We start from the raw sequence: 27,970 nt of genomic DNA, 5'->3' as shown, positions 1-27,970 counted from the left end.
CCAGCGCAGGACGGGATCTAACCCATCATCTCTAGTCTACAACGAAGCGCTTAAGCTGGCTTACAACCGGACAGCAAAATTCCCTGGGACTTCCAGTTAAATGGAAGCTTTGTGTAATCCTGGGCCATCTTCGTCACAGCATTGTTTTAGCACTTGATGATACTCTTCTATCAATAAGAGTCAAAATCTTGCACAGACAATCTCAATCCTATTACCTCTGATTCATTCTAAGAATTGACCCTGGAAATATGTGTTTTAGTATTTTAAGGATACTGTGGCATCTGGAGAATTATTTTAATAAGGTCAATATGATGCTTGAAAAAAAAACTTATCTAGCACAATGCTTAAGAATAAAGTGCATCGATCCCTATTATGAGAACCCCTCGATATGTCTATTTGATTTAAACCAAAGTAAGCCCTTGAAACTCTTGACAATTCTAAACTACTAAGGTGCTTACGCAAGCTCTGGAATTTGTTTCCACGGCTGACTTCGAACTCTTGGTCCAATGCTACGCAGCTGAGATCAAACCCACTGTCCCACCACAGAACGAATTTAATATTAAATGGTGTCAAAGTATAATATTTTGAACCATCACCAAAAAAATATCTTTGACGTACTCTCTAAGTCAACCTAAAAAGGCAAAAAAGGAATACTAAAAGCTATGTCTCGGCTTAATGTCGGCTTTCATTATGCCAAATCAAAGTGTTTTTGAAATTGCCGACATGCCGATTGTTTGACAACTCACTTCTGAACCGAAACGCGGCTTTACAAATTCGTGACACAACAGCAACCACTAAGGTTAAAATAAAAAGAAGTGGGTATTAAAATCCGTTAATTTATCTTACTTAATCGTTACAAGTTCATTCAGTATTTGGTTTAAAAGGTTATTTTCCACGATAATGTGGTGGATGTTTGAAGGTAAATCAGCAAGAAAAAAATGAGCAATGTGTACCTTGGGCTAAAAAAGAGCTGGTACTTCTTTCTAACTTAGATAGCTTTTCTAGGTTATTTTGACAGTTCTACTTAGTGGTTTGCCCCCTCTAATGGAAAAGCTGTAAGATTCTGAAAAGTAGCTTTGGAACTAAAACTTACAGAATACTTAATTTATTCTATTAGATGCTTTTCTTTTCTTACCCCACATCTGCCTAATGGTGAAGCAACTAGCCTGCTTTATATATTCTCCACAAGATTTTCATGGTAAAATTTTGTTTTAGTGACTTGGCTATCTTGGAAAGGGGTTAGGTTAGGGAAATGACACTCTCAGGGATGGGTCTACAGGCAAAAGTATGCCCTGGGAAGGTATTTTGAAGTACCTCCCTCCACTCTTTCTCCCTCTAGATGGTCCTGACCTCTGATGACCTTTAAAAATTTGTGGGTAAAATTCTACTTTAGCTACTTTTGGCCATCTTGGAATGGGTTTAGGTTAGGAAAATGAAACTTTCAGGTATGGGTTTACAGGCCAAAGAATGTCCTGGGAAGGTATTTTGAAGCACCTACCTCCACTCCTTCTCCCTCTAGAGCGTCCTGAAATTTACCTACATGAAAGGTCTATACCCATTGAAATTTTGACAAAACAACATTTTACCTTAATTTTCAGTTATCAGTTTCTTTCTCTCTGGCTTTAGCTCTGAAAATACAATTTTAGTTATTTGAGCAGAATTTTAAGCCATTTCAATGTTTTAATTCCAAAATTTAGGAAAAGTATTTGCATATCTGTAAAACCTTATAAATTGAGATTGAGCAAAGTTGTGAAGCTGAAAACAATTTTGTTATGCTTCATTTAATCAGAAGATCTATTTTGCAAGGTTTCACTTCTATAACTCACAGATTTTTAAAGGTCATCAAAGGTCAGGACCCTCTAGAGGAGAAGGAGTGGAGGTCAGTACTTCAAAATACCTTCCCGGGACATACTTTAGCCTGTAGACTCATCCCTGAAAGTTTCATTTTCTTAACCTAACCACTTTCTAAGATAGTCAAAAGTAGCTAAAGTAGAATTTTACCAATTTGTGTGTTATCAAAGGGAAACCTTTCAAAATGGATCTTCTGCTTAAATGAAGTGCAACAAAATTGTTTTCAGCTTCACAACTTTGCTTAATCCCAGTGTATAAGGTTTTAAAGACATGCAGTTAAATATTGACCAAATCATATTATTGAGTTACAACTAAAGTGAATATACCACTCAATGCCTTTTTTTATGCTCTTTACAAATATAATAGGCCTAATCATTTTTGTTGGAAATGAATGCTAGCCCCCACCCCTACATATACCAATTCAGGGTATATATTTGCACATTAGGGGGGAGTTTAAACTTACGTCTCATTTAAATCAGAAATAAAATTTAACCCAACCGGGTAAAATTCATTTCTGACAAAAATGATTATTATATTGGATAGAGCAAGGGCTAAGACATGAGTGCTACAAACATCAGAATCAACTTTAGAGGACAATTTATGTCATGGGAAAATTTTTAAGCTTACTTCAAAGTACCTTCCCAGGACATACCTTAGCATGTAGATCCATCTCTGAAAGTTTCATTTTCCTAACCCAACCCCTTTCCAAGATAGCCAAAAGTAACTAAAGTTGAATTTTACCCTCAATAATATGATTTGTTAAATATTTACCAACATGCAAATACATTTTCTAAATTTTGAAAAAAATAACATTGATATGACTTAAAATTCTCCTCAAATAAAAGGCATTGCATTTTCAGAACTAAAGGTATAGGCATACATAGCTGATATCAGGAGCCAATTTCAGCAAGGGTGTATTCTATGTTGAGTGATTCTAATTAATGATGCTAAGAGGCAGGGCTTAGTGATGTTTTTTGGTGATTAATCATGATTAATTATGTTCTAGACAAGGAATGTACTAGGGTTTTATAGCTTTAAGCATGTAATTAATCATATTTAATGATTATTGTAAATTAATCATAATTAATGATGATTAATCATCAAAAAACATCACTAAGCTTGGCCTCTTAGCATCAATAATTATAATCACTGAACATGGAATACACCCTTGCTGAAATCAGTTCCTGAAATCAGCTACATATGCCTAGCCCTTAAAGCCAGAATAAAAGAAACTGATAACTGAAAATTAAGGTAAAATGTTGTTTTGTGAAAATTTCAATAGGTAGAAATGTCATGTAGGCAAATTTCAGGACCCTCTAGAGAGAGAAGGAATGGAGGTAGGTACTTCAAAATACCTCCCTGGGACATACTTTAGCCTGTAGACCCATCCCTGAAAGTTTCATTTTCCTAACCTTACTGCTTTCCAAGATAGCTGAAAGTAGCTAAAATAGAATTTTACTGTTTTCCATATGTAACTTTTTTTTCTAATTAATATAAAATCAACATTAATGGGTAAATTTTTGGCAGTTCATGTTATTGATTTAGGAATAAAGTGAACATACCACTTGATGCTTTTTTTTATGCTCTGATTACTTGTGGGTGGGCTTCAGAACAGGCAAGGTCACTTGAACCAGAATATAAGTCTGAATGAGAGGAGCTAGATTTGTAAGCAAATCCTGTTGAAGACAGTCTTAATGACTGTGAAAGTGACTGAATGTTCTTCTATTATTACCCAGTGCTTAGCTAATCAAAGTGTTACAAAGTTCTTATTTACTTGTATTTGGTACTTTTATAAATAAATGAAAAATAACATTTATATGATATGAGGAATGTGCTGGAGTGCAGTTATTTAAATATGCAAGGCAGTTAGGGTAACATTTCTTAGGTTTAAATCACAGTTTATATAATATACCAGTAAGTTTACCGCAGATGATTTCTGGCTCTTCATTCTTGGTGCAAACAAAAAGCTCCTCCCACTTATTTCGGCACTTATTGTCCACTTATTGGTTGAGGTGGCCAAGTGGTTTTGTCAGTACTTGTTCTGTAGCTGATGATTCTTTGTCTAGCCGTGAAAAGATCTAATGCTGCTTATGTTTATATCTGCAAAAATGTTCTCTGGAGCACTTGCACCTCGGTCCGGGTTTTTATAATGGGTGAGATAGGGAAAGATCATACTGGATAATTATATAACCTGTGGTTTAAATGTAGGAAAAAATGACTAATATGATTTTACTCTTAAATAAATGTGAATTTTATTTATTTATTTTTTTTATATATATTTTTATGTACAAAATGGATATTCGAAATCAGGCACTGCCCTATTGCCGAACTATCACCATATGCATAAGATTCCCAGAGGGATAAACCAGAATTTTAATTCAGTTAGTGAAACTCAAAATCAAGGGGCAATAGCTTTTTAAAGCCAAGGGAAATCGGCATTATTAAAATCTTTGTTACAAGCTGTAAGTGATGCTTAAAAAGAAATGCTCAACTGGTCTTGTAGCTACAGGGCAACTCTAAGACACCAATTTTACCCTGTATTTCCTATGGAGTAGCTGGTTCTAAGCAATTACTCTCCCCCTCTCACACCCTCCCCCAGAAAATACCCCCTGTGGAAAATAAGACTTTCCAAATTGGAGAATTTTATTTTGAGTTTTTTTTTTATTTCTGTAGGGTGAGGGAATTTTGGTACTTGTGTATTATGTGCCACTCACTCAAGTTTAAACTGTAAAATTTGAGAATACACCAGTTTTTTGTTAGTTACTTTGTTACTTTAGAAATAAATTTGGGCTATAGATTTGCATATTAGGGGGTGGGGGGGGTTAATGTATAGTGGGTCTACATGCAAAATGTGGTTGTTACAAGTATTCTGCATATTAGATAGATAGATAAGTGTATTTTAAAGCCAACCATGAACATGGTAAAATAACATAAATGAAAGGCACAAATAAAATAAACTTTGATCAGCAATCATCATAAAACACTTAAATGAAATACCACAGTAACCTAATAATAGTACTTAATACTTGGAAAAAACTGTCATTGTAAAAAACACTTAAAGGAAACATTACATTTACTTTATACTGGGATTTTTTTTTTTTTTTTTTTTTTTTTTTTTTTTTTTTTTTTCAAAATTCACCATCCAAACTGTCCACAATTTCATTTGCTGTGCTTGAAGTGCAGGCCTCTATGATATCATCCTTGCTTGAAATTTCATGACCAATATTGTTATCATTGTCTATCCATTCTAATATATCATTCTGATCTGTGTTGGCATTACCCTCCAACTGTTGAAACACTTGTACAAGCTCTTGTGAAGTTGGTTGAGACTCCTCTTGCTCCTGATTTTCTAGTGAAAAGTGGGGCCACAATTGGTTCCAGCCTTTTTGAAGTGTTGTTGGCTTGATTTCTTCCTGTGCTTCTGCAGCTAAGTAAATTACAGTCTTTATGGTAACCTTTTTAAGATGATCCATTGAGCTTGTTGATGGGTCTGTTTCTTGCTGCTCCAAAAGAGACGTGATTAATTTATTCCTGTAATGCCATTTTATCCCCTCAATCCATAGGTTGAATCAGAGCTGTCACATTTGGGGGGGAAATTTCATAAAAATTTCACCATTAACAACACAGCTTTTGCTGAAAGGTTTCTCTCTTAAAAATGATTTTGTTGTAGGAACAAATTTTTCATAAAACCAAGATCTGAAAATTTTCTGTCCATCCATGCCAATTTTTGTGAAGTGTATTGAGGTGGAAATATATTTTTATTAAGACCTTTAAGAGTCCTAGGATTAGCAAATTTGCCTATAAATCAGAAGTGGAATTTTCAAATCTCCAGAAGCATTACTACAGGGAAGCAAAAATACTCTTTCTTTACCTTATGGCCTTTGGCTGAAGAATCCAGCTTTGAGGCTAATGTTTTTTTTGGAAGCATTTTGTAATTTAAACCCATTTCATCTGCATTAAACACTTGACAAGGCTTCAGGTCTTCATCTTTAACAATTTTTTTAATTTTGTCATAAAGTCCTCACTTGCAATATTATTGCCAGACAAGATTTCACCACTTACACTTGCTTCACAAATACCATGTCAAGCTTTCTATCAAGACAACCATCCCACAGTTGCAGCTAAACCAGGATTGCCTTGTAATTTTTTGTTCATTTTTTGAGCAATAGCTTGTAATGTGATGCCCGAAATTGGAACGCCTTGCTCACATTGTTGGCAAAACCAAATGTACAAAGCCTCATTTAAAGTTTCAAATTTGGATTTCTTCAACTTGTTTCTGTTATCAAGGCTGTCCTTACTCACCATTTTTGTGCAAAAATCTTCAATGTCTCTCTGATTTTTTTCCAATCAGAAATGGTTGTTTTCCCACTCTGAAATCTTGCGCAATTTTAGTCACTGATTTGCCAGCATCTATAAGCTTGGAGTTTTTGTTCTATTGATAAAGTTACTTTTTTACGTTTTTTATCCATTTCCACCATGCTAAAATGCGTATGTACTGAATAAAAATATTAAACACCAGCACAAGAACCTGTCACTAGGAGCAGTATCTATAGACTGAAGGGAACAAAACACAGCAACCCTAAGAGTGACGCATTACCGATTAACAAATATGGTGAACACAGGAAGAAAGACTTCCAAGAACTAAGAGCACATGGATGCTCCTAGATTTTTGCCTCTTAACAGCACTTTTTTTTGTACATCAGTCCAGATCAACCAGATGTCCGGACTAGCAGGGTCCAGATTAGCAAGACTACTGTAATTCTAAATAAAAATGAGTTCAGTTCACAGTGACCAGTAACAACTTGTGTCAGTTTATAATGAGAAGAAGTTCTTACAACTTGAAGGTCGATGTGATCAGATAAAAATTGAAGGGTCTAGGGCTTAACATCTTGGCAGAATAACTCATACCACTTATATATATAGGTGTTTGCATAAGGTTTTCCAAATTTCATGTATGATATTTGGACTAGAAAAGGAATTACAAAATGCATATTTTACTTGAGAGTCAGTTTAATTCAATTCAGTTCAAACTTTTTATTTCCTCTGAATACAAAGAGTAAAAATTAAAAAAAAAACTGTTTATCAACAGGCCTTAAAATTCTTTTAAACTATATAACAACAAGTACGCAAAGGCCTTCAATCAAACTTACCACTCAAATTAACACTTCATTCAATAATTAATAAATAAATATAAAAAATAATTAAGTTTCATGCGCAGCTTTATATGAATTGTGAGAAAAAATAGGTAATTTGGATAAAAATTTCTTTTGCTTATTCTCCAAAACATCAACAGGGTTTTTTATTTTATATGTATTCATTAAAAAAGTATTTGCTTCAGATTTAGAAAAGCAGCAAAGGAAGTTAGCAAAATTAAAAAATGTGGTTTTTACATGTGCAATATTACTAATTCTAAAAAATGGGAGATGCAATGAAAAAACTGAAATCTGAGGCAAAGCAACAGTATTATATACCCGAGCCAGTGATTTCCGAGAAAGAAGATCGCGAAGACAAATTACTGCCCCAAAACTAGATGCTATTCTGTTTTTAACTGCTTTAGAAATAGAAGCATGGCATAGAGCTAAAGTTGGTCCATAAGGCACACCAACATATAAAAAAGATTCCAAAGGTTTTAAAATACTATCATAAATATGAACAGAAATTTCTTAATTAATGAGATCATTAGCCTTAGGACCAAGAATTAAAAACTGACCCTTTTCAGGGCAAAAACGAAGTCCATGCTCACTAAAAACCTTTGCTTAAAAATCTATATATTGTTGAAGTGACTGAAGTGATCAACACAAAAGGAGTAAATCATCTGCGTAAGCAATCCACGGCAGAACATAACCTTTACCATAAGTAAAAGTCAACTGAATTTGATCAAATAGCCCCAAAACAGTAATATTGAAAATCCAAGGAGAAATAATGCTTCCTTGCCTCAGCATACATAACTTAACATTATAATCACTAAACTGATTCTTCCACTTGATACAAATATGAGAGGAGCCATACCACTTTTTTAAAACCAAAACTACTGGTAGTGGGACATTATTCTTCAGAAGCGCAGTCATAGCCCAAGAATAGATAATTGAATCATATGCCGCCGCAAAATCTGACGCAAGTTTATAAACTATCCCATTGCTTACAAAAGGTTATTATTCTTGAAAGGAGGGTATGAGCAACATTCATGCTTAGCCCGTTATGGAACCCAATTGGATTCAGACCTCGGTTACAAGACTCCAGATACTTTAATAAAACTAACTCAAAAACTTTGCTAATCTGGCACAAAACAGTAATCGGCCTGTAATCAGAACATTGATTTGTATTCCCTCCTTTTTTTGAAAGGGGTGAAGTGGTAGCACAAGAAAAGCTAGTTGGAAGAACTCTAGAAGGAAGAATAGTAGTAAAAAGAGTAGCAAGAAGAAGGATTGCTTTGGGGGATGCCCATTTTATATGGTTTGAATGTATGCCATCATGATCAAAAGAATGCTTACTTTTTAGAGCTTTAATTGCTGCCATTACATCTTCAACAGAAACAGGTATTTTACTATTTGGGCAGGGCTTTGAAATTTCTTCTGATAATAAAGACAAGCCGTGATTCAACTGCTGCATCACTGGATGAAAAAACTTGATTATAATGAGTTATCCAATCCTCTAGCTTCAGAGAACTATTAGAATCTGGTGAAAAATTATTATTACAACATCTAGAATTAATCAAACTCCAAAGCTCATTCTTATCACTAGTAATCCTTGAACCAATTTCATGTTTTATAATTTCATTATGCAAACGCAACTCAGCCCAAAAAACGCGTTTAGTTAATTTCATACCATCATAAAATGGTCCAGATTGTGGTTTTCCTGTGCAATTCCAAAGGTAACAATTTTGAGATGAATTCTTTTGGCTTTGCTTTAAAATCGGGTTAAGGTTACAACCTAAAACACAAGATCCACAATGGAAAGAATCAGTTGTAAATGCTTTATTAGCCCCAACTTTTGAACTATGAACAATTTCAAGGTAAAATAGATCAATATCAATTTGATCAACATCCTTAGAATAATTTAGAATTATTTTAGCTAAAAGAGCAACTGATTCTTCATGATCTTTGCACATTTTTTCACAATCCCAGATCATTTTATTTACTATTTGACTAGAACAATGGATAATTTTAAAAGATGGAATTGAATATTTAAATGAAAAGAAAGGTAAAAATGGTCCCTAATAGGCATATCCAACATGAACAGGCTGTGGCAATAACGCTGCATTTGAAACAAGCACATGGTCTAGATTAGAGCAAGAACCAGAATTATGGACATACATAAACTCTGCATCTTTTAAAACTATAGTGAAAACCAAACACAAAGATAAAAGAGCAGAGCTGCAGACATCAGAAATAGCAAGGTGGCAATTAAAATCCCTGCAAATAAGCCACTGGAAATCTGCTGGAACTTTTGCCACAAATTGCAATAATTCTAAAAATGCAAAACTGAAATCAAAATCTGAATCAATAGTATGATAATTTGTTGGTAAATAGCATGAGAAAACGATAATCCCTGGGATTCAAATGGCAACAAAATAACGATTAACAGCAAACACTGAAACTAGAATATTCTCTCAAATAACTTTGAACTAATCATTTTTTATTCTTTGCAACTTTTTTGGTCAACCCTTTGCAGCAAAAGCTGAATCCAGTATGCTCAGGAGATCCACAATGGAAGCAACAATGTTCATTCTGGCAAGGGTTGTTCCGAGAATGAGAGTGTCCACTACCAAGACACTTGAGACAACCAATGATATATGCTCTAGCGACCTGCATTTGTAGCACATTTGCAGTAAAAACTTATAATCAGTAAGCAAGAAATGTTTGTAGCCAATGTGAATCCCATGATGCAAATAATGAGACTTAGCTATCGCCGAACGGAAGTATACACAATATGATTTCGAAACACTGATGCACTGTATCTCTTCAATACCTTGGTTAGGAGCACACGCACTCTCTGGATCGATCAGGAAGTCCAATCGTGATAATAAACCGACAACTCTTGATTTGCAAACCTCAGTTTTACCAACCTTTTCATTCAAACAGGCTTTCAAGTTTTTGGCATTTTGTCTTTCTGTATGAATGACCCATTTTGGTTGCTGGGTTCCTGATTCCTTAGAAAGTGAAATCCGCACTATACCATCAGCTCCATCCAACAATTTCAGAAAAGGTTCACGCTTTAATCACGGATCATGACAATCTTGTGGCGGTGAATCTACTACAAGACCCACTGTTTCTGACTTGCTATTCAGCAGAGGCCAAGATTTATCATTAAGTTTTTCTTTATTTATACAGCTTAAAATCTTGCTCTGTACTCCATCACAACACTCTTTCACTACAGCAGGAGTCTCTGCTACCTTACTTGTGACGTAATCAAGTTTATCAATAATGCTAGAAAGATGCCAGTCCCAGGTTTGAATGGCACAAATAAAATGAGCATTTTGATCCAAAAATGTATTTGTATTGTTTATATTGTATTATGTAATATGTATTTTCATTCAATTTATGGCTTATTTATGGCTATTTAAATTATTCAGGGGTGGCCAATAATCAGGCCTTCCTCTTTTTAGATATCTGGTGAGAGCTTTTTGGATCTAAAGTCAATAGGAAGGCGTCCTGCTAAAGCTGCTATTGTCTCATTTTAGTGGATAGTAAAAGCTTTGGAAACTAAAACTATAGAAAGTCTTTGGACAGAAACTAACTTTTTTTAAATTTTCATTTTATTCAGCACTGAAAACTATACATGTATTGCATATAAAATGGGGGATTCAATTTTGTTGAATAATGCCTGGTGACTTTTCTTTACTTTCAACATGGTTATTCCAAAGCAGTTTTTTTTTTAATCTGAAATTAAGCCAAAGTATCTTACTTAATCATTTATTTATACTCTTATGACTTGAAGACTGAAGATTGATCTGGGAAGTTTCTCTTTGTAATGATGATAGCTTTGCATGTATTAACATCAAAATTTAATTTATGTTTATTGGACCATTTTTCTAATAGTGTAAATACCTCTTTGGCTGTATGACCCTAAGATTTTCATGTCTTAACAAGATGTTGTTATGGAGATATCATCAGTATAAACTTGTAATGAGCAGCATGTTGGTAATTCTGAATGAAGCAAATAATCCAGATTAATAACTGTTAAACAGAGAGAGTATTCTTTCTTGTAGGCACAATTTTCAAAGGACATGAGTTGCATTATCAGCTTTATCACCATAAGAAACTGATTGATTTGATAGATGGTTTTTAATCAAAATAACTAGAGGAGTGGGGCAGCCTAATTCACACAACTTCTTTACAATCTTGGGTGCCATGCATTGTTGAAGGTGGTTCTAGTCGTTTACCCCCCCCCCCCTCCCCTGGAAAATACCCCCCATGGAAAAGTAAGGCTTTCCAAAATTGAGAATTTGATTTAAGTTTTTTTCTGCAGGGGGAAGGAATTTTGATACTTGTGTATTATGCACCACTCACTCAAGTTTACGCTGTGTAAAATTCGAGAACATACCATTTTTTTGTTAGTTTCTTTATTACTTTAGAAATAAATTCGTGCCATAGATTTGTACATTCGGGGGGGGGGGGTAAATTATAGCGGGTCTGTATGCAAAATGTGTTTGGTACAATTGTTCTGCATATTAGATAGATAGATAGATAATGTATTTTAAAACCAAATATACAGTCATGAACACAGTAAAATAACATAAATTAAAGGCACAAATAACATAAACTTTGATGAGCAATCATCATAAAACACTTAAATGAAACACTACATTAACCCTAATAATAGTACTTAATACTTGGAAAATGGTCATTGAAAAAAACAGTTAATACTTAGAAGAAACCCTTAAATGAAATGTTACATTTACTTTATATTGGGATTTATTTATTTTTTTAGCTTACAAAATTTACAGATACCTTGCTATTCTTCTGTAATTTTTATTATCCATATACCTAGAAAGATTTTTTTTCTGACTTCAAACTGTCCAAATACTTAACCTCCCCTGCCCCCTCCCCTTATGTGCAAATATATAGCCCAAATTATAAATTTGGAAAGCCATATTTTTCAGGGGGGTAATTGCCAGGAGGGTAAACGCCAGCCACCGTTGAAATCACCTTTGATATCAACAAGGAAACAGTGTAAAATTATTCCTCTTTTGACATGCATGTTAAGGGCATCCACAGTTGATATAGCAAATCCCAACTGGTTTTTAGAAATCAAGTCCTTAGTAATACTTTTAAGTCATTTAAAATATACAATAAGATTCTATTAAATACTTTTCAAAAGACTGGTATGAAGCTAATTGGCTGATATGAAGAGGGTAAACCATCATTAATTCTCCCTTGCTTAGGAATTACTACAATTTAATTAATTTATTTTTTTCAATTCTTTGGAAAATACTTGATATTCAAACATGCATTATATATTTTAAGTAAAGTGGGACCTAAGATGTGGATTTCTTTATACCCATATTGGCAACACCATCTAAGCCAAGAGCTTTCAATGGTTTGAGAAAATTAATAGCATCTTGTTATGTATCAAGTATTGGTGATGATGTATCTCAGTTGTTAGATAATGCAGATTTGACTTGACCTCAAATCTGGCATTGTTGAGAAGTTTCAACTGAGCAGTCATCAGGGGTAAACCATTTGTCAAAGAAAACTTCTCCAGTTTCCTGGCACAGTTCTGTGTACATGTTACAGTGAAAGACCAAAATCTGGTAAATGTCAGCATTCACTGGTGAATGCCCAAAAATCTTTTTTGACTGCTTGGAATCAGCCAGCTTTGTCAGTCTTATGCATGGTTTGATAGTAAAAGTTAAAGGTATGTTAGGTTAAATTAGATTATAAATCTCAGAAATATGTTTTAAACCTAACATGTCACCAATAAAACTGAAAAAGCTGACTAAATCCAAGGAGAGAAAAAGAAGAATTTTGGACAATCAGTGGTGAATGTAGATTCTCCAATTTCAGTCTTTTGTGTTAACATTCAAACTTTAAATTATCTTTTAAAATATAAACAGGAGCTACTAAAGAGAGGCAGGTAGAACATATTTTTTAAATACATATTAAAACATATTTTATGTATTGTACTTCAGGGATCTAAGCTACCTATATCTTTATAAAATATCTTTGAATCTTCAAATTTTTACTTTTTAATTTCATTCATATAGTCCGTTTTCATAGAATTGTAATTTTCCTCAATTACATGAACATTTTTTATATGCTCTTCTTTAATTTTGTCTTAATTTGTTTTGTTTTGGGGTCCAGTATCATGGATACTTGTTTAGAATGATGGTTTTTTTTTTCGGTATTGCAATTTAGTTCTGACATATCATAGTGGTATGGCTTTCAGCACAGTTGTCAATCTCTTTAATATTTTCCAAAGGCATGGAAAATATGTTGTCAATGTTGTTTAAAATATATTTGCTAAATATATTCCTATTTACTTTCATGTAGCTGAAACATGGACCAGTCTAACTTACACTGAGTTATCGGTAGAACACCTTAGCTTAAAAAATGTAAACCATGATCGGAAAAACTGTGACAATTTAGCACTTTCAATCATACATATCACAGTGAATAATCTATCAGAACACCTTCAAACTCCAGGAGCTGTCAATAACTAGTCTATTGTTGATAAAACGTGTCATGTAAAGGAGATAAATGAAGGTAGTAATCTAGATGGAAGGATTTACTGGACACCCTTCCAAGAGAAAATCAACAGAGGAGAGACTGTGCCCCAATGGCCAGCATAAACTGTAATTACCTGGCTATGATTTGTCCTACTTGCTTCTGATCTGTCGTTGTGATGATTTTACAAGGTTTTCACAACCAACTGTTCTGTATTCTAGACATTTCATGGTCTAAACTTGTGTTTGTGCACTACATCCTCTTGTTTTATCATAGAAATTTCCATGGGTGTGACAGTTGAAAGCAGTTGCAGCTCTGTTGGCTTGCAGTCACTTGTGCGGTCTGTGGTCAGTTATTACTTAGAGTATCAGATTTGAAGTTAAAAAATATGCAGAGCAACAGTTCATGCTATTCTAGTACAAAGTGTTGGTTGAACAGGAGATTTTGGTAATTTTTATGAGTTATCAGTAGTGCTTTGCTGCATATGACTAATGTCTCTAAGTGTAGATTTTGAAGAGCTCCAGTACAGTTTAAAATCCCTCATAAGTATGACCATTTTTGTATAATGGCTGTGTCTGGTTTTCCTTGCCCATTTGTCTCCTTCTGTAACTATACACATGAAACACACTAATGTCATTGTCTTGTTTGCTACTGTAATTAGGGGAATAACAATTAAACAGAAGGTCAATAAAGATAATTTAAAAAAGTGTCAAAGCTAACAGCCAGTATTTTGGTCATTTAGAGTGTAAAGGAGAATGTTGAGAGGTTCAGGGAGAGATGGTCATGTCATTTTGTGGATATATTGATGATGGCCCTTTGCCACTTTCTCTTGTGCAAGGAGCTTTCATTTATAAGGGCTCCAAAATTGAAATATCTGGTGATTTTATGAGTTCACTAAAAACTTATCACATCTTTCACTATGAATTCTATCATCCCAGTTGATCCAGCATTCAGTTTTACAGATTGTTCCTGCAATGATGCATGACTTCAATAATGTCAATTGCAACCTGTTTGAAGATATTGGCCTTGTTGTTCAGGACAAGGTTAAAATTTTGGTGTTTTGGTTGACAGCAACCTGAAGTGAAATTCCCATGTTATGGCTCTAGTCCAGGAATATGCTTTGTTGATATGATTGTTTGCTGCATTTTGTTGATTTGTAATGCTTCCCAAGCAACCAAGTTTTGTTGTCTGCACTTACATTAGGCTAAGTGCAGAATACACTTACCAGGGCACCTAAGCATTTCATTGCCTCAAAGGGATAAGCTTGTATGTATGCTAAATTATTTTAGGAGTCAAGTATGTTTCTTATGAAGATTGTCTCAGAGTATTATGTCTAGTGAACCTGAAAGAAAATAGACATAACCTGATGATGAAATCTTGCTTAAATTGTCAGTCCACTAAAACTCACTGAAATATCTTCCCTGATAATGTGTCACATTTTTGACTGAGCTCTGTACCAGACAGTCTCCATTTTATTAAGATGAAATTGACAATTCAATGTTAACATGTTTTTATGCTATTATGGAGGATGAAGTGTATTTCATTAATGGGGATGATTAACTACTTCCATTGCTGCTGAAATTGTCATATAAATACATTGTAGTTTAAAATATATCCATAATGTGTGTATGGGTTTTGTTTTATTGTTTTGAATTTGTATTCTAACTCTGTTATTGTTAATATTTTAGACCAAGGATTTTTAATGCTTGGTGGTCAGTCTATTCTTGAGCACATTCATGTTGGGTAGCTTTTTTTTTTTTTTTTCTAAAACATAGGACCTTTTTACCATAAAATAACTAAGGATTTTGTTGACAGGATGAAGCTCAATCCCAATGTATCATCATCTAGGAGGAAGAGCCGAAAGAGGCACTTTCAGGCTCCATCTCACATTAGGAGAAGGATGATGTCATCTCCCCTTTCTAAAGAATTGAGATCCAAATATGGAGTTAGGAGTATTCCTATCAGGAAGGATGATGAAGTTATGGTAAATAGTTTATTATTTTCACTTCAAAGATTTTTTGTTGTGGGTAAGATTTTTTACTATTAATATAAATATAATTTGAAAAACCTTCAGATAGCACAAAAATGCTGTCCCTAGGACACCATGGCCTCTTCTGCGTGCGGGGAAAAATCTTGACTAGTGCTCCTCTGCCTCTCACAAATATTTTAAGGCCAAATTTTAACAAAATTTTCATTTATTAACAAAATTATTTTCAATTTATTAATTAATTAATAATTTATTGTTTAAGTTATTTAACCATCATTGATTATTTTTTAATGTTCAGTTTATTTTCTTAATCAATTAATAATTTACTAATTTTTTTCATTTATTAACTGCGCTCTACTTTATTTTAATAAAAAAATTTAAATTAGCAAATTATTATTTGCTAACCCCCCTCCAAAACCACCTCTGAAAATCAGATACAAAGCAACTCAAGGGCATATTGTTATTGTTGTGTCTAGGGGTTGCATCTAACATTTTTACACTTTTGAAATAACAGCCAAAAACCAAGTCTGCTAAGCTCTTCATGAAGAGCTTAGAGACTTGGCAAAAAGCATTCCAAGCAGCCTTGGCAAAAATATAACTAAACCCTTATGAAATTAAAGCACTTCCAAGTCCAGAGTGCCCCTTGGCAGTATCTTGCTATTATATAAGATACTCATAAAATCAGTATCTTACTTATTAATACTATATATCTTACTATTATACTCGTTCCTTGGCTGTGTCTTAATGTTATGCCATCTGTATGTATTTTCCAGGTCCTCAGCTATTATATCCATAGCCTCTATTTCAGATTCCATGCCTGGATAAGTCAAACTTTAATGCTTTCTATCCTTATCTCTTGTGAAACTATTGTATAATCTATCACCTAGAAATTCTATCATAAATACTATAACATAAATGGCATATCTTACAATATAGTCGAGTAAAAGTATGGAGAAAAGTGGGTCAACCTGGACAAAATTGCAACAAACGGTGTTTTGTTTTTTTGTTTTTTTACACCAAAATGTTCAGAAAAAATTGCTGAACAACATGTCCAAAATCCACTAAAATCGCCCGCTGGGAAAACCTTCTGGGGCTGCTTAAAGGGGGTAGAGGGGGGCGAAAAAAATAGTTTTTTTTCATTTTGATATTTAGGAGGCTTTTTTTTACACTAAAATGTTCAGAAAAAATCGCTGGACAACATATCCAAAATCTGCTAAAAATTGCCGCCGTGAAAGCCTTCTGGGGCTGCTTAAAGGGGGGTGGAAGGGGGCAAAAAAATAGTCTTTTTCAGTTTTGACATTTTGGAAGCTTTTTTTACACTAAAATGCTCAGAAAAAAATCTTTGAACAACATATCCGAAATCCGCTAAAATCGCCCGCCGGGAAAACCTTCTGGGGCTGCTTAAAGGGGGTGAAAAATCCTTTTTTCGATTTTTGTTATTTGGTACGTTCGGAGACGCGATTCTGGTATAAATCAACTTGCTGAAACCGAAAATGATATCACTTTTATTGTAACACTTCTCTAACTTAGGTTAAACTACAAAAAATAAGATTTTAATAACTCCATTGCCAAAATAAAGGAAGTAGCTTTTCTTCCGAAGTTCTACAGAAAGATCAGATCAATGAACGCCTGAAATACTTCGAACAGCCTGCAAAAAGCAATACAAGAAAATCTTGGAACTTAAAAGAGCAGAGAAGTACCTCACTCTTTTTTTTGCTTCGCTAGTCGTCGGGAAACTGGTTATCTGATGAGAATCAAACTTGTGAAAACTAGACTTTAGAAAAAGAGAGACTAAGCATAGAAACTTGAATATTCTAGTCTATACGGCCCATTAAGGACTAGGTACAGTTAGGTTTTGAAAACGCAGGTTGCGAAAGTTACCTCAAGTATGTCACCACTAGATTTGGAAAAGCTTCGGTAGTTTTTGATGGATATGACAATGGTCCTTCGATGAAAGGTATGGCTCGCCCCAAACGTTCCAGGGGTAAACAGTGCCCAGTGGCAGAATTCACTGGTAGAACAAAGTTAACAAGAAAGAAGGAGGAGCTCTTGCAAAACTGCACAAACAAGCTATTCTAGCAATAGGAGAAAAATTGTCCTCAGCAGGTTGTTTGGTACAACATGCCTCTGCTGACGCGGATATCCTGATTGTAACCACGGCCATTCGTAGTGCAAGAACTCAGTTGACGTGTCTTATCGGCAACAACACTGACCTCCTTATCCTTCTCCTCTATCATGTCACTGCCACCCACAAAGGCCTATATTTCAGATCCGAGACGAAAGCTTCAATCGAACATAAGCTATGGAATATTTGCTCCATCAAAGAAAAACTAAGGGACATGTTTGGTGCAATTCTATTTCTGCACGCGGTCCTAGGCTGTGACACCACTTCGAGATTACAAGGAATTTGTAAATCTGTCAGACTGTCATTGTACCGGTCCGATCCGTCTTTCCGTGAGGCCGCTAAGGTTTTTATGGACTCGGATGCCTCCCACACCCTCAGCTGCGAAGTTCCATTCTTTTTGCGTGTATATGCTGGTAATGGAATGGAAAAGCGAGGCTGCTGCGATGAAACCGGAGAACTGGGGATGGCGACTCTGCTGATAGTTATATCCCAGTAATGACGGAGAAGAAACCAGCTCCCCAAAGTCTGCTTCAAATTATCCACTGCAAATGCAAATCAGGTGCACTTGCCGTAAGAATGGCATGCCCTGCACACTTGCTTGCGGAGAGTGCATGGGAACAAGCTGTAATAACTCTGAACCAACATCTCTAGAAGAAGAAGGATTTTTGTGTTTTTCAATAACGGTGGTTGTGCTCTTTTGTAGTGCTCATTAATGAAATGATGATTCTCAGTATTATATGATCTAAAAATAATGATTATCAAAACTGTGATTTATATATAGACGTTTTAATGTTTTCTTTTCAAACTGTAAAAGAAGCCGATAATAAGAATTATTTTTCAAGTTTCTATGCGTCTATGCCTATAGTTTCCCTTTTTCTGCAGTCTGGTCTTCACACGGTTGATTCTCTTTGGATAACCAGGTTTCCAACGATTAGTGGAGTAACAAAGAGTGGGGTACTTCTCTGCTCCTTTAAATTGCCGTTCGAGATTTTCCTGTGTTGCTGTTTGATGTATTTCAGGCTTCCATTGATCTGATCTTTCTAACATGTCGTAAGAAAAGCTATTTCCTTTATTTTTGCGATTGAGTTATTAAAATCTTATTTATAGTTTACATGCGTGTTACAATAAAAGTAACATCATTTTCGGTTTCAGCGAGTTGATTTATACCAGAATCGGGTCCCCGAACGTACAGAAATAAAAAAAAAATCGAAAAACAATTTCACCCTTTTCACCCCCTTTAAGCGGCCCCAGAAGGTTTTCCCGGTGGGCGATTTCCGCGGATTTCGGATATGTTGTCCAGTGATTCTTTCTGAACATTTTAGTGTAAAAAAGGCTTCCTAATCGTCAAAAAAGAAAAAAACGATTTTTTTCCCCTTCCTTTAAGCAGCCGTAGAATATTTTTCCGGCAGGCGATTTTCGCAGATTTCGGATATGTTGTCCAGCGATTTTTTTTTTGAATATTTTAGGGTAAAAAAAGCTTCCTAAATGTCAAAGATGGAAAAATTTATTTTTTTGCCCCCTTCCACCCTCTTTAAGCAGCCCCAAAATGTTTTCTCAGTGGGTGATTTTAGTGGATTTTGGATATGTTGTTCAGCGATTTTTTCTGAGCATTTTGGTGTAAAAAAACCTTTTGTTGCAATTTTGTCCTGGTCAAACCGTACTTTTACTGGACTAATATTAATCTTACATAACACTAGGTAATAATAGTAATATACTCTAAAATAGCTCTTGATAATTTGATCAGAATAAATTATAAGTTTTGATGATTACATGGGAAAAATAACAAAATCAGTAATAAAAAAGAATGTGAACGTCATTTTGGCTTATTGGGGCTTTTTATTTGTTTGCTCAAATAAAAACTGTACCAAAAGCACGCGGGGGTGAGTGCTCCTCTCTTGATCTACTATTAAAGACTGAGATCCCTTAAAAGGGATCAAGGAAAGTTAAAGCCACTTTTTAGGACAACTCTATGTTAGTTAGAATAAGTTGAAGTTGGTTATGAGATTGATTGGAAATAAAATAAATACTACTGGAGATCAACTGAAAATACTGGCTGTTGAAAAAACTGACTATATCAGTGAAGTTGCAATCTTTTCTCCTTTTATGTTACTGACAACCAGCTTAATTATTATATTTACGAAATGTACTTCAATGGGGTAGCAATAGCCAAGGCTTCAAGCTTGACAACTAGCTATTTACTATTAACCTGCTTAAATTAATTACTTAAGTGATTTACTTTCAACTACTTCTTAGGTAATTTAAGTAGCTACTGTATGTACTTTCAGTATGTACTGTCAGTTATTTTATTTTACTTAGTAGTTAAGTACGGGAGTTTATTTAAGTTACTTGATTAATTAGTTAAATTAGCATGAACTACTGTTTAGCTTCATGTGGCTCATCTATATTCTACTGGTTTGGTTTTTGATGGAAAGAAAGGAAAATGTATCTTTGGAATAATTTAAGGAGTAGTAACCACGAGTGTCTCTGAATTTCTTCTTTATTAATTGTTATGGTGAAACGGGCAAGGAGCTGTGCTGCTTATAAAAATTTAACAATAGTGTCCAATTTTAGATCTGTTTGGCTCCGTTGTTGAGATGGCAGTTAAAACATTTTACACAAAATACAAAAAAATATGGATGTACTGTGTTTACAGCCCATTGACACGCCTTCTGACTGAAAGAGTGCTAGGATAGATGCAATTTAAGCCCGCTTGGTAACAGTGACCTCAGATAGGTATCATCAAGCGGATCATTCTTCTGTAGTTTAGGGTAGACACTGCCACACAACGTCAATTTCTGATAGAGTATGTGAGTTGGTTGGGTATGACAAGCAGTGTCAGCATCCTAGCCCATCTCCTTTACATACACATATATATTCATTGCTATTTAGATGATGGGCAGTTCCAGTTGTATCTTGAAGGTTTGGCTTCCCATTCTTTGTTGAATCTCCTTTCAAAAACTTCAGCTGATGATGAAGACACTGTCTCCTCACTTAAACAGTTCCAATCACTGATGGCCCTTTGGCTAAAAAGTCTTGACTAATCCTACAGTTAATTATGGGCTTATGGAGCTTCTTAGAGGGACCTCATGTTTGTCTTCCGTTGTGCAACTGAGTAAAGAGCTTATTTTGGGGTTGGTTGACAAATTTATATGCAAGTAGCATATCACTGTGCTTGCGTCGGAAGGTCAAAATGGGGTCAAAATTTCACTATATTGTTTCTCTCCAAGCCCAGAGATACACGGTTGGTCTCCTTTGCACACCCTCAATCAGCCGCGTATCACCTTTGAAAAAAGGACCATCAATGCGGGTTCCAAAGTCAAGATCTGGTCTCACAACTGTCTTGTATAGGCTGAAGGGCTGATTCATTTTGATTAATTTTTTTATAGAGTAATTATTAAACACTGATATAAACCTGAATAAGTTGGTTGTGTGGTATGTTCTTCCTGTTGAAATTCTATCACTGTCTTTTATAGGTCACATCTGGTCACTTCAAAGGTCAGCAAACTGGCAAAGTAATTTCTTGCTACCGTAAAAAATTTGTCTGTTATATTGAAAGGATACAACGAGAAAAAACTAATGGTACCACAGTTCATGTGGGTATCCACCCATCCAAGGTAATTTTTTTCTTCTTTTTTTCTTTTTTCCTCTGTTAGCACAGATACAACCCTCTTAACATAGACTAGTTAGAACTCAGCTTTTGGAATGTAAAATAAAAGCCGAGAATGATATATATGTATAAAATGGAATACAAATATTGCATTTAATTATTTATGAAAAATAGCTCATTTAGATTACTGTTTGACAAGAATGAATCATGAGTTGTTCGTGTTTTCTTTTTTATAAATCACTTTGTTTTGTGGTTTTATTTAATAGTTTCTGTAATCAAGTAATGTTTCAATTTTGATATTTTTGTATTTCAAATTTGAGCTTCTCAGTTTTTCATCAAGCAATACTTTTTGTTCTTTTTTTACAGTTTAGGGAATTAAATTGGAAAATTGTCCCTTGTTCCTCTTTCCACTTCATCAGTAAAGATAGCCACTTTTGTTCTCGATTTAGTCCAATGACTGATTCGTCGTAAAAACTGGCTAGATAAATTTTTGATTAATTTGCAGTCAGCATGGGTTGCCTTATACCCATAGTCGGTTACTAGTCAATCAACAGTAAAAATTAAAAAAAAAGGTAATCAATAATTTTGCAATAAACAGCATTAGTATATATATAGTAATAAGTTTTTCAGAGGATATATGTGTTGGTTGAAATATTGTCACATTGGCCGAAATTAAGATAGGTCAGTTTATAAGAAGAATTATTACTGAAGTTTGATATGCAAAATAGCTAAACGGTCCTTCCTTCCCACTCTTTAGAAAGACAGCCATAAGCAAACTCGAGGCTTTTTTTTAAGTTGGCCACTTTTGTTCTCGGATTAGTCCAATGACTGATTCGTCGTAAAAATTGGCTAGATGAATTTTTGGTTAATTTGCAGTCAGCAGGGGTTGCCTTATACCCATAGTCGGTTACTAGTTAATCAACAGTAAAAATTCAAAAAAAGGTAATAAGCAATAATTTTGCTATAAACAGCACTAGTATATATATAGTAATAAGTTTTTCAGAGGATATATGTGTTGGCTGAAATATTGTCACATTGGCCGAAATTAAGATAGCTCAGTTTATAAGAAGAGTTATTACTGAAGTTTGACAGGCAAAATAGCTAAACGGTCCTTCCTTCCCACTCCTCAGAAAGACAGCCATAAGCAAACGCGAGGCTTTTTTTTAAAGTTGGCCACTTTTGTTCTCGGTTTAGTCCACATGACTGATTCGTCGTAAAAATTGGCTAGATGAATTTTTGGTTAATTTGCAGTCAGCAGGGGTTGCCTTATACCCATAGTCGGTTACTAGTTAATCATCAGTAAAAATTCAAAAAAAAAGGTAATCAATAATTTTGCAATAAACAGCACTAGTATATATATAGTAATAAGTTTTTCAGAGGATATATGTGTTGGTTGAAATATTTTCACATTGGCCGAAATTAAGATAGCTCAGTTTATAAGAAGAGTTATTACTGAAGTTTGACAGGCAAAATAGCTAAACGGTCCTTCCTTCCCCACTCCTCAGAAAGACAGCCATAACAGCCATAAGCAAACGCGAGGCTTTTTTTTAAAGTTGGCCACTTCTGTTCTCGGTTTAGTCCAATGACTGATTCGTCGTAAAAACTGGCTAGATGAATTTTTGGTTGATTTGCAGTCAGCAGGGGTTGCCTTATACCCATAGTCGGTTACTAGTCAATCAACAGTAAAAATTAAAAAAAAGGTAATAAGCGATAATTTTGCAATAAACAGCAGTAGTATATATATAGTAATAAGTTTTTCAGAGGATATATGTGTTGGTTGAAATATTGTCACATTGGCCGAAATTAAGATAGCTCAGTTTATAAGAAGAGTTATTACAGAAGTTTGACAGGCAAAATAGCTAAACGGTCCTTCCTTCCCACTCCTCAGAAAGACAGCCATAAGCAAACGCGAGGCTTTTTTTTTTAAGTTGGCCACTTTTGTTCTCGGTTTAGTCCACTGACTGATTCGTCGTAAAAACTGGCTAGATGAATGTTTGATTAATTTGCAGTCAGCATGGGTTGCCTTGTACCCATAGTCGGTTACTAGTTAATCAACAGTAAAAATTCAAAAAAAGGGTAATAAGCAATAAACAGCACTAGTATATATATAGTAATAAGTTTTTCAGAGGATATATGTGTTGGTTGAAATATTGTCACATTGGCCGAAATTAAGATAGGTCAGTTTATAAGAAGAGTTATTACTGAAGTTTGACAGGCAAAATAGCTAAACGGTCATTCATCCCCATTCTTCAGAAAGATAGCCATGTCTTTAAGCAAACGTGAGGCTTTCTTAAATTGATTTGCAGTCAGCATGGGTTGCCTTATACCCATAGTCGGTTACTAGTCAATCAACAGTAAAAAAAAAATTAAAATTAAAGTAATAAACATAAGTGTTTCAGAGGGTATATCTATTGTGCCCAGGTTTTAAGTAAATTTTTTTTACCTGGTTGTAATATTGTCACATTAGTCCAAATTCAAGATAACTTAGTTTAAAAAGAATTAATACTGAAGTTTGATGGGCAAAACAGGTAAAGAGTAAAACTTGCGGAAAAATAAGACCCTCACTCCCCGCTCCTCATGAAAGGTAGCCACGGTGCTCAAGAATAATGGTCCTTTTTTCTAGAGCTGGCCACTTTTATTCTCGCTTTAGTCCAATGACTGATTTGTCGTAAATAGTGGCTAGATAAATTTTTTGTTGGATTTGCAGCCAGCATGGTTTGCATTTTATCCATACTTGGTTACTAGTCAATCAACAATTAAAAATAGCATTTCAAGTCAACAGATCCTTGATGTTAAAATTTTATGTGTATAAAAGTTGGCAATTGACTGCTTGACTTAAAGCTCTTGCTCGGCAGCGTCGCTAGCGAAGAGGGAACCAGACGTCAGCGCCGTTAGTGGTCTCCAGAGTGCCCTGTTTTTGGTGAGGATAGAAACCTCGCTGTGGTCAATGCCCCACGCTGTGAGTCGATCGCGGATGATATCCACCCATCTCATTCGGGGTCTACCTCTGGGGCGTTTCCATCCGTTCACAGTTGGATCGAAGTCAAATATAAGTCGGGCAGGTGTTTCAGTGAGTAGGCGAAGTAAATGACCGTGCCAACGCAGCGAGCGGGACTCAAGCTGTTCGGACAAGGGTGTTAATTTAAAGGACCGACGTGTTTGATTTTACGGACGTGTTTGTCTGGACAGCATCTACCTTCATCATCTGCGACTGCGTCAAAGGCCAAGTCTCTGACGAGTACAACACGACACTTGCTACCGAGGCAGAGTAGATACGAGCTTTCGTGAGACGGCTGATCTGGGGTTTGTGGAATATTGTTCTCAGTAGGCGGCTGAAAATAGCGTTTGTCTTTGCCACCCTTGCTGATATCTCTGCATCTAGATTTCTGTTCGAGCAAACAATTCAACCAAGGTAGGTGAACTGCTTGACTATCTCTACATCTTGGCCACATACTTCTATAGTTGCCAGGGGGCTGTATGGTGTCTTGTCCACAGGCAATATTTTGGTCATGGTCCAGTTTACATTTAAACCAAGTTTTCATGCAGCAGATGCTAGCGTTTCCAGGGCAGTTTTGATGTCAGCGAGATTTTCCCATACCAACGCAACATCGTCAGCGACGTCAACATCTGACAGAACTCTTCTAGCAAAATCGATGCCAAACGGATGCGCCAGCAGTGTTTTGTTGAGAACATGGTCCTTGATACAGTTGAAGAGTTCGGGAGCAGCAGCGTAGCCTTGCCGAACGGCATTTCTAATTTGAAAATGTGATGAGAGCTGGCCATTTACAATGACAGCACTTTCGGTCTTATTGTATAGTTCTTTGAACAGATTGACAATTTGCTCAGTAGTGGACCTACCAGGCATGAATCCAGCTTGCTGGTGGCGACGAAGGGGATTGAGATACTTTGTTGCCTGCTTGAGGAGCAGCATGGTGAGAGTTTGCCGAGTACCGAGAGCAGAGTTATTCCACGATAGTTATTACATTCTGCTTTACTTCCTTTCCTCTTGTAGACTGGCACAAGTAGGCCTGTCTTCCAGTCTGATGGTATGATTTCAGAGCGCCATACAGTATTAAACAGCACTTGTAGCCAGAGGGTTATGGATGGATTGCCATTTTAAGTAGTTCTGATGTCAGGCCATATACTCCCGGCGCTTTGTTGTTCTTCAGCTTTCGTACTGCTGCTTTAATTTCTTGCTGCAAATACAGTGCCATCGGGGGCAGGTGTAGTATTGTCAGCAGCAGCAGTAATCTGGTCGTCAATTTGGTCAGGTGGCTCTGAGTTTAGTAGCTTCTCGAAGTGCTGCTCCCACTGGTGAAGGCACTATGATTGGTTGTAAACATTTTCGCCATTGGCGTTACGGAGATGTAGTTTGAGTGTATTGACCCGAGAGCTCACGGAGGATCTTATATGTAGCTTCAATGTCCTTTTTTTGGCGACCTCTTGATGCTCACGTGCTTTTTCGTCAATGAAGGTCTTACGTTCTTTGTTCAGCATGATGTTACGCTCTTTATTTAATTGCCTATACGCTGTCATGTCCCTGCGAAGGAGGGCTTCCCGTCTGCGATCAATAATGGCGAGGGACTCGTTGCTGATCCAGTCTTTTTTTTTAACCTGCTTCATTCCTGTAACGCAAGCTGCAGCTGCAAGAGCATTCTCTTTGAGACCTTCCATACACCTTCACTAGCACCGCACTGCGTAAGAACCTCGAATCTGTTGGATATCTCGACCTGATACTGTTTAGCCAAAGCGGGGTCTTGCTGGATACGGTAGGTATCAATTTTCCGAGGTCGTCTGGCTGGCTTTTGTAGCCTTTAAGCGAAGCTTGATTTTGGCGTCAACAAGACGATGATCAATGTTCCCAAGTTCGGCGCCTCGGTAGGTCCGACAATTCTGTACAGACGACAGGCATCGCCGGCGTATGATGATGTATTCGAACATCTTCTTTGTTGACCTATTATTGCTATACCAGGTGTACTTGGCTATGTTGGGCCTCTGAAACCATGTGTTTGCAACGGTAAGATTGTGGGCGAGACAGCAGTTCAGCATTCTCTCTCCGTTGTCGTTGAGGCTATCTACTGTTACGGGTCCAACAGCAAAATCCCACAGGCTAGACTGATTTGAAATGCTAACATTCATATCTCCTGAAAGGACGAGGTAGTCATGGGGAGGTACTCAGACGAGAGCTCAGAACTTAAAAGGGTATAGAAGTCATCCTTATCGTTTTCCTCGACTTCCTTTGTGGGGGATTAAGAATTAATTTCTTTAATTCTCTTGATAATAGAAGCTTTGAACTGGGTTGGTTCAGTGTCAGAACATTCCAAATGGCCACATTGATGCCACGTTGGTCAACGATATTCAGAGGGAATCGTATATACATATATATATATATATATATATATATACATATATATATATATATATATATATATGTGTATATATATATGTGTGTGTAACAGTGGCGATATGCTGGAAATAGTCTGACGGTTTTGTAAAAGATTGGGGCATAGTGTATAATGTCATCTGCCGATCATTAAAATATATCAATATTTGTTAAGATAATCTGCAGATTAATGACTTCGTCCAGTTATCTTTCCGGAATTACATTAGGGGAAGACTACTCCCTCCCCCTCCCCCCCCCCAAAAAAAAAAATTGAGTGTCACTGGCCCAATTCATGCAAACTATCTTGCGTCATCTCTGTTAAAGACGGCATTTGCTTGTTTTTCATTTCTTTAGTAACATACTCCTCTTTTGCGCGATAAAATTTACATAAGTGAAAGAAATTAATGTGTAATGAAAAGTGTAGATTTTGGACAAAAGGAACGGTGATCTAAGTAATATTAACTTGGTTCCTTTATCTAAAAAAATAAAAAAGTAACATGCCTCTATCGTACTTCTAAAATTATGATGGCTTGGGTTTTGTGGCAAGGTTTATTATTTAAGAATTCGATGCATGAAATGAATATGTGAAAATAAATGAAATGAAACCGCTCAAAAATGATTTTTAAAAAACGCGTAGTATTTGCTGATGGATATGCGGGGAGTCTAGACAAGGTCATTTCAAGCAACGTAAAAAGGGTTTGAGAAACGAATAAAATTGTCATTTGAAAATTAACGTGTAAGAAAAAGTATTTATCACTAAAAAAAGAAATGGTAAAAAGTGAGTTTCTTTGAATAGTGCTAGAAGAGGAGGCACATATTAGACTATGATTTGATGTGTTCCTATGTGTGACTATGTTTTGATGTGACATTGATTTTAATGTGTTTCTACTTAGTATCTCAAGTATTATCTTTTTGCAGTTGGTTATCGTCAAACTGAAGCTAGACAAGGACAGGAAGGCCATTCTTGAAAGGCGAGCAGAAGGTCGTGCCCTTGTCAAAGGAAAAGAAAAGGGGAAAGGAGAAGCTCAAATGGAAACGGCTTAAAACATCCTTTTGCTTTTTATCTGAATAAAAGAAAATTCGGACCCCTATTTCTAGTTGTACTTTTTTCTAGAGTTTAAGGTTCTAGGTGTATTTGGCTTTGTTATAGCTATACGTGGAAATGAAGTACGTATCTGCGCTTCTTTTTTTTGCCAAGGTAAAGAAGAAGTAGAACATATTGGGCTCAATGTCTCGCTGGTGCATTTTCATGCAGAAACGCACAAACGTGCATACATACAAAATTCATCTGATCGACAGCTCATTATCCTGTGTCACTGATGCATGTCGGGTGCACATAAATAGTTTTATG

The 27,970-nt window shown here is 35.7% G+C and overlaps 1 protein-coding gene across 2 annotated transcripts; it reads left to right on the top strand.

Moving 5' to 3' along the window:
• The first annotated feature begins 719 nt into the window (after positions 1-719).
• Positions 720-27,710, top strand: RpL26 (ribosomal protein L26). 2 transcript variants are annotated; one of them, XM_089087745.1, is made up of 4 exons: positions 720-815; positions 15,333-15,501; positions 21,103-21,243; positions 27,538-27,710. In XM_089087745.1, the coding sequence occupies exons 2-4, from the start codon at positions 15,334-15,336 to the stop codon at positions 27,661-27,663; spliced, it is 435 nt and encodes a 144-aa protein (XP_088943871.1). In that variant the 5' UTR covers positions 720-815; position 15,333; the 3' UTR covers positions 27,664-27,710. The 2 variants fall into 2 exon arrangements, with proteins under 2 accessions (XP_088943871.1, XP_088943873.1); XM_089087747.1 differs by lacking the exon at positions 720-815 and adding an exon at positions 817-919.
• Positions 27,711-27,970: the final 260 nt, after the last annotated feature.

Source organism: Artemia sp. Qi Xiang Cuo, chromosome 4, assembly GCF_049724085.1.
Source record: "Artemia sp. Qi Xiang Cuo chromosome 4, ASM4972408v1, whole genome shotgun sequence".
Lineage (NCBI taxonomy): Eukaryota > Metazoa > Arthropoda > Branchiopoda > Anostraca > Artemiidae > Artemia > Artemia sp. Qi Xiang Cuo.
Note: the sequence above shows the minus strand (reverse complement) of the source record. Positions and strands in the feature narration are given on the sequence as shown.

Coding starts and splice junctions, on each gene's coding strand:
- RpL26 (XM_089087745.1), top strand. CDS start 15,334: ATGAAGCTCAATCCCAATGTATCATCATCTAGGAGGAAGAGCCGAAAG. Junction 15,502..21,102: donor GGAAGGATGATGAAGTTATG/GTAAATAGTTTA, acceptor TGTCTTTTATAG/GTCACATCTGGTCACTTCAA. Junction 21,244..27,537: donor TGGGTATCCACCCATCCAAG/GTAATTTTTTTC, acceptor ATCTTTTTGCAG/TTGGTTATCGTCAAACTGAA.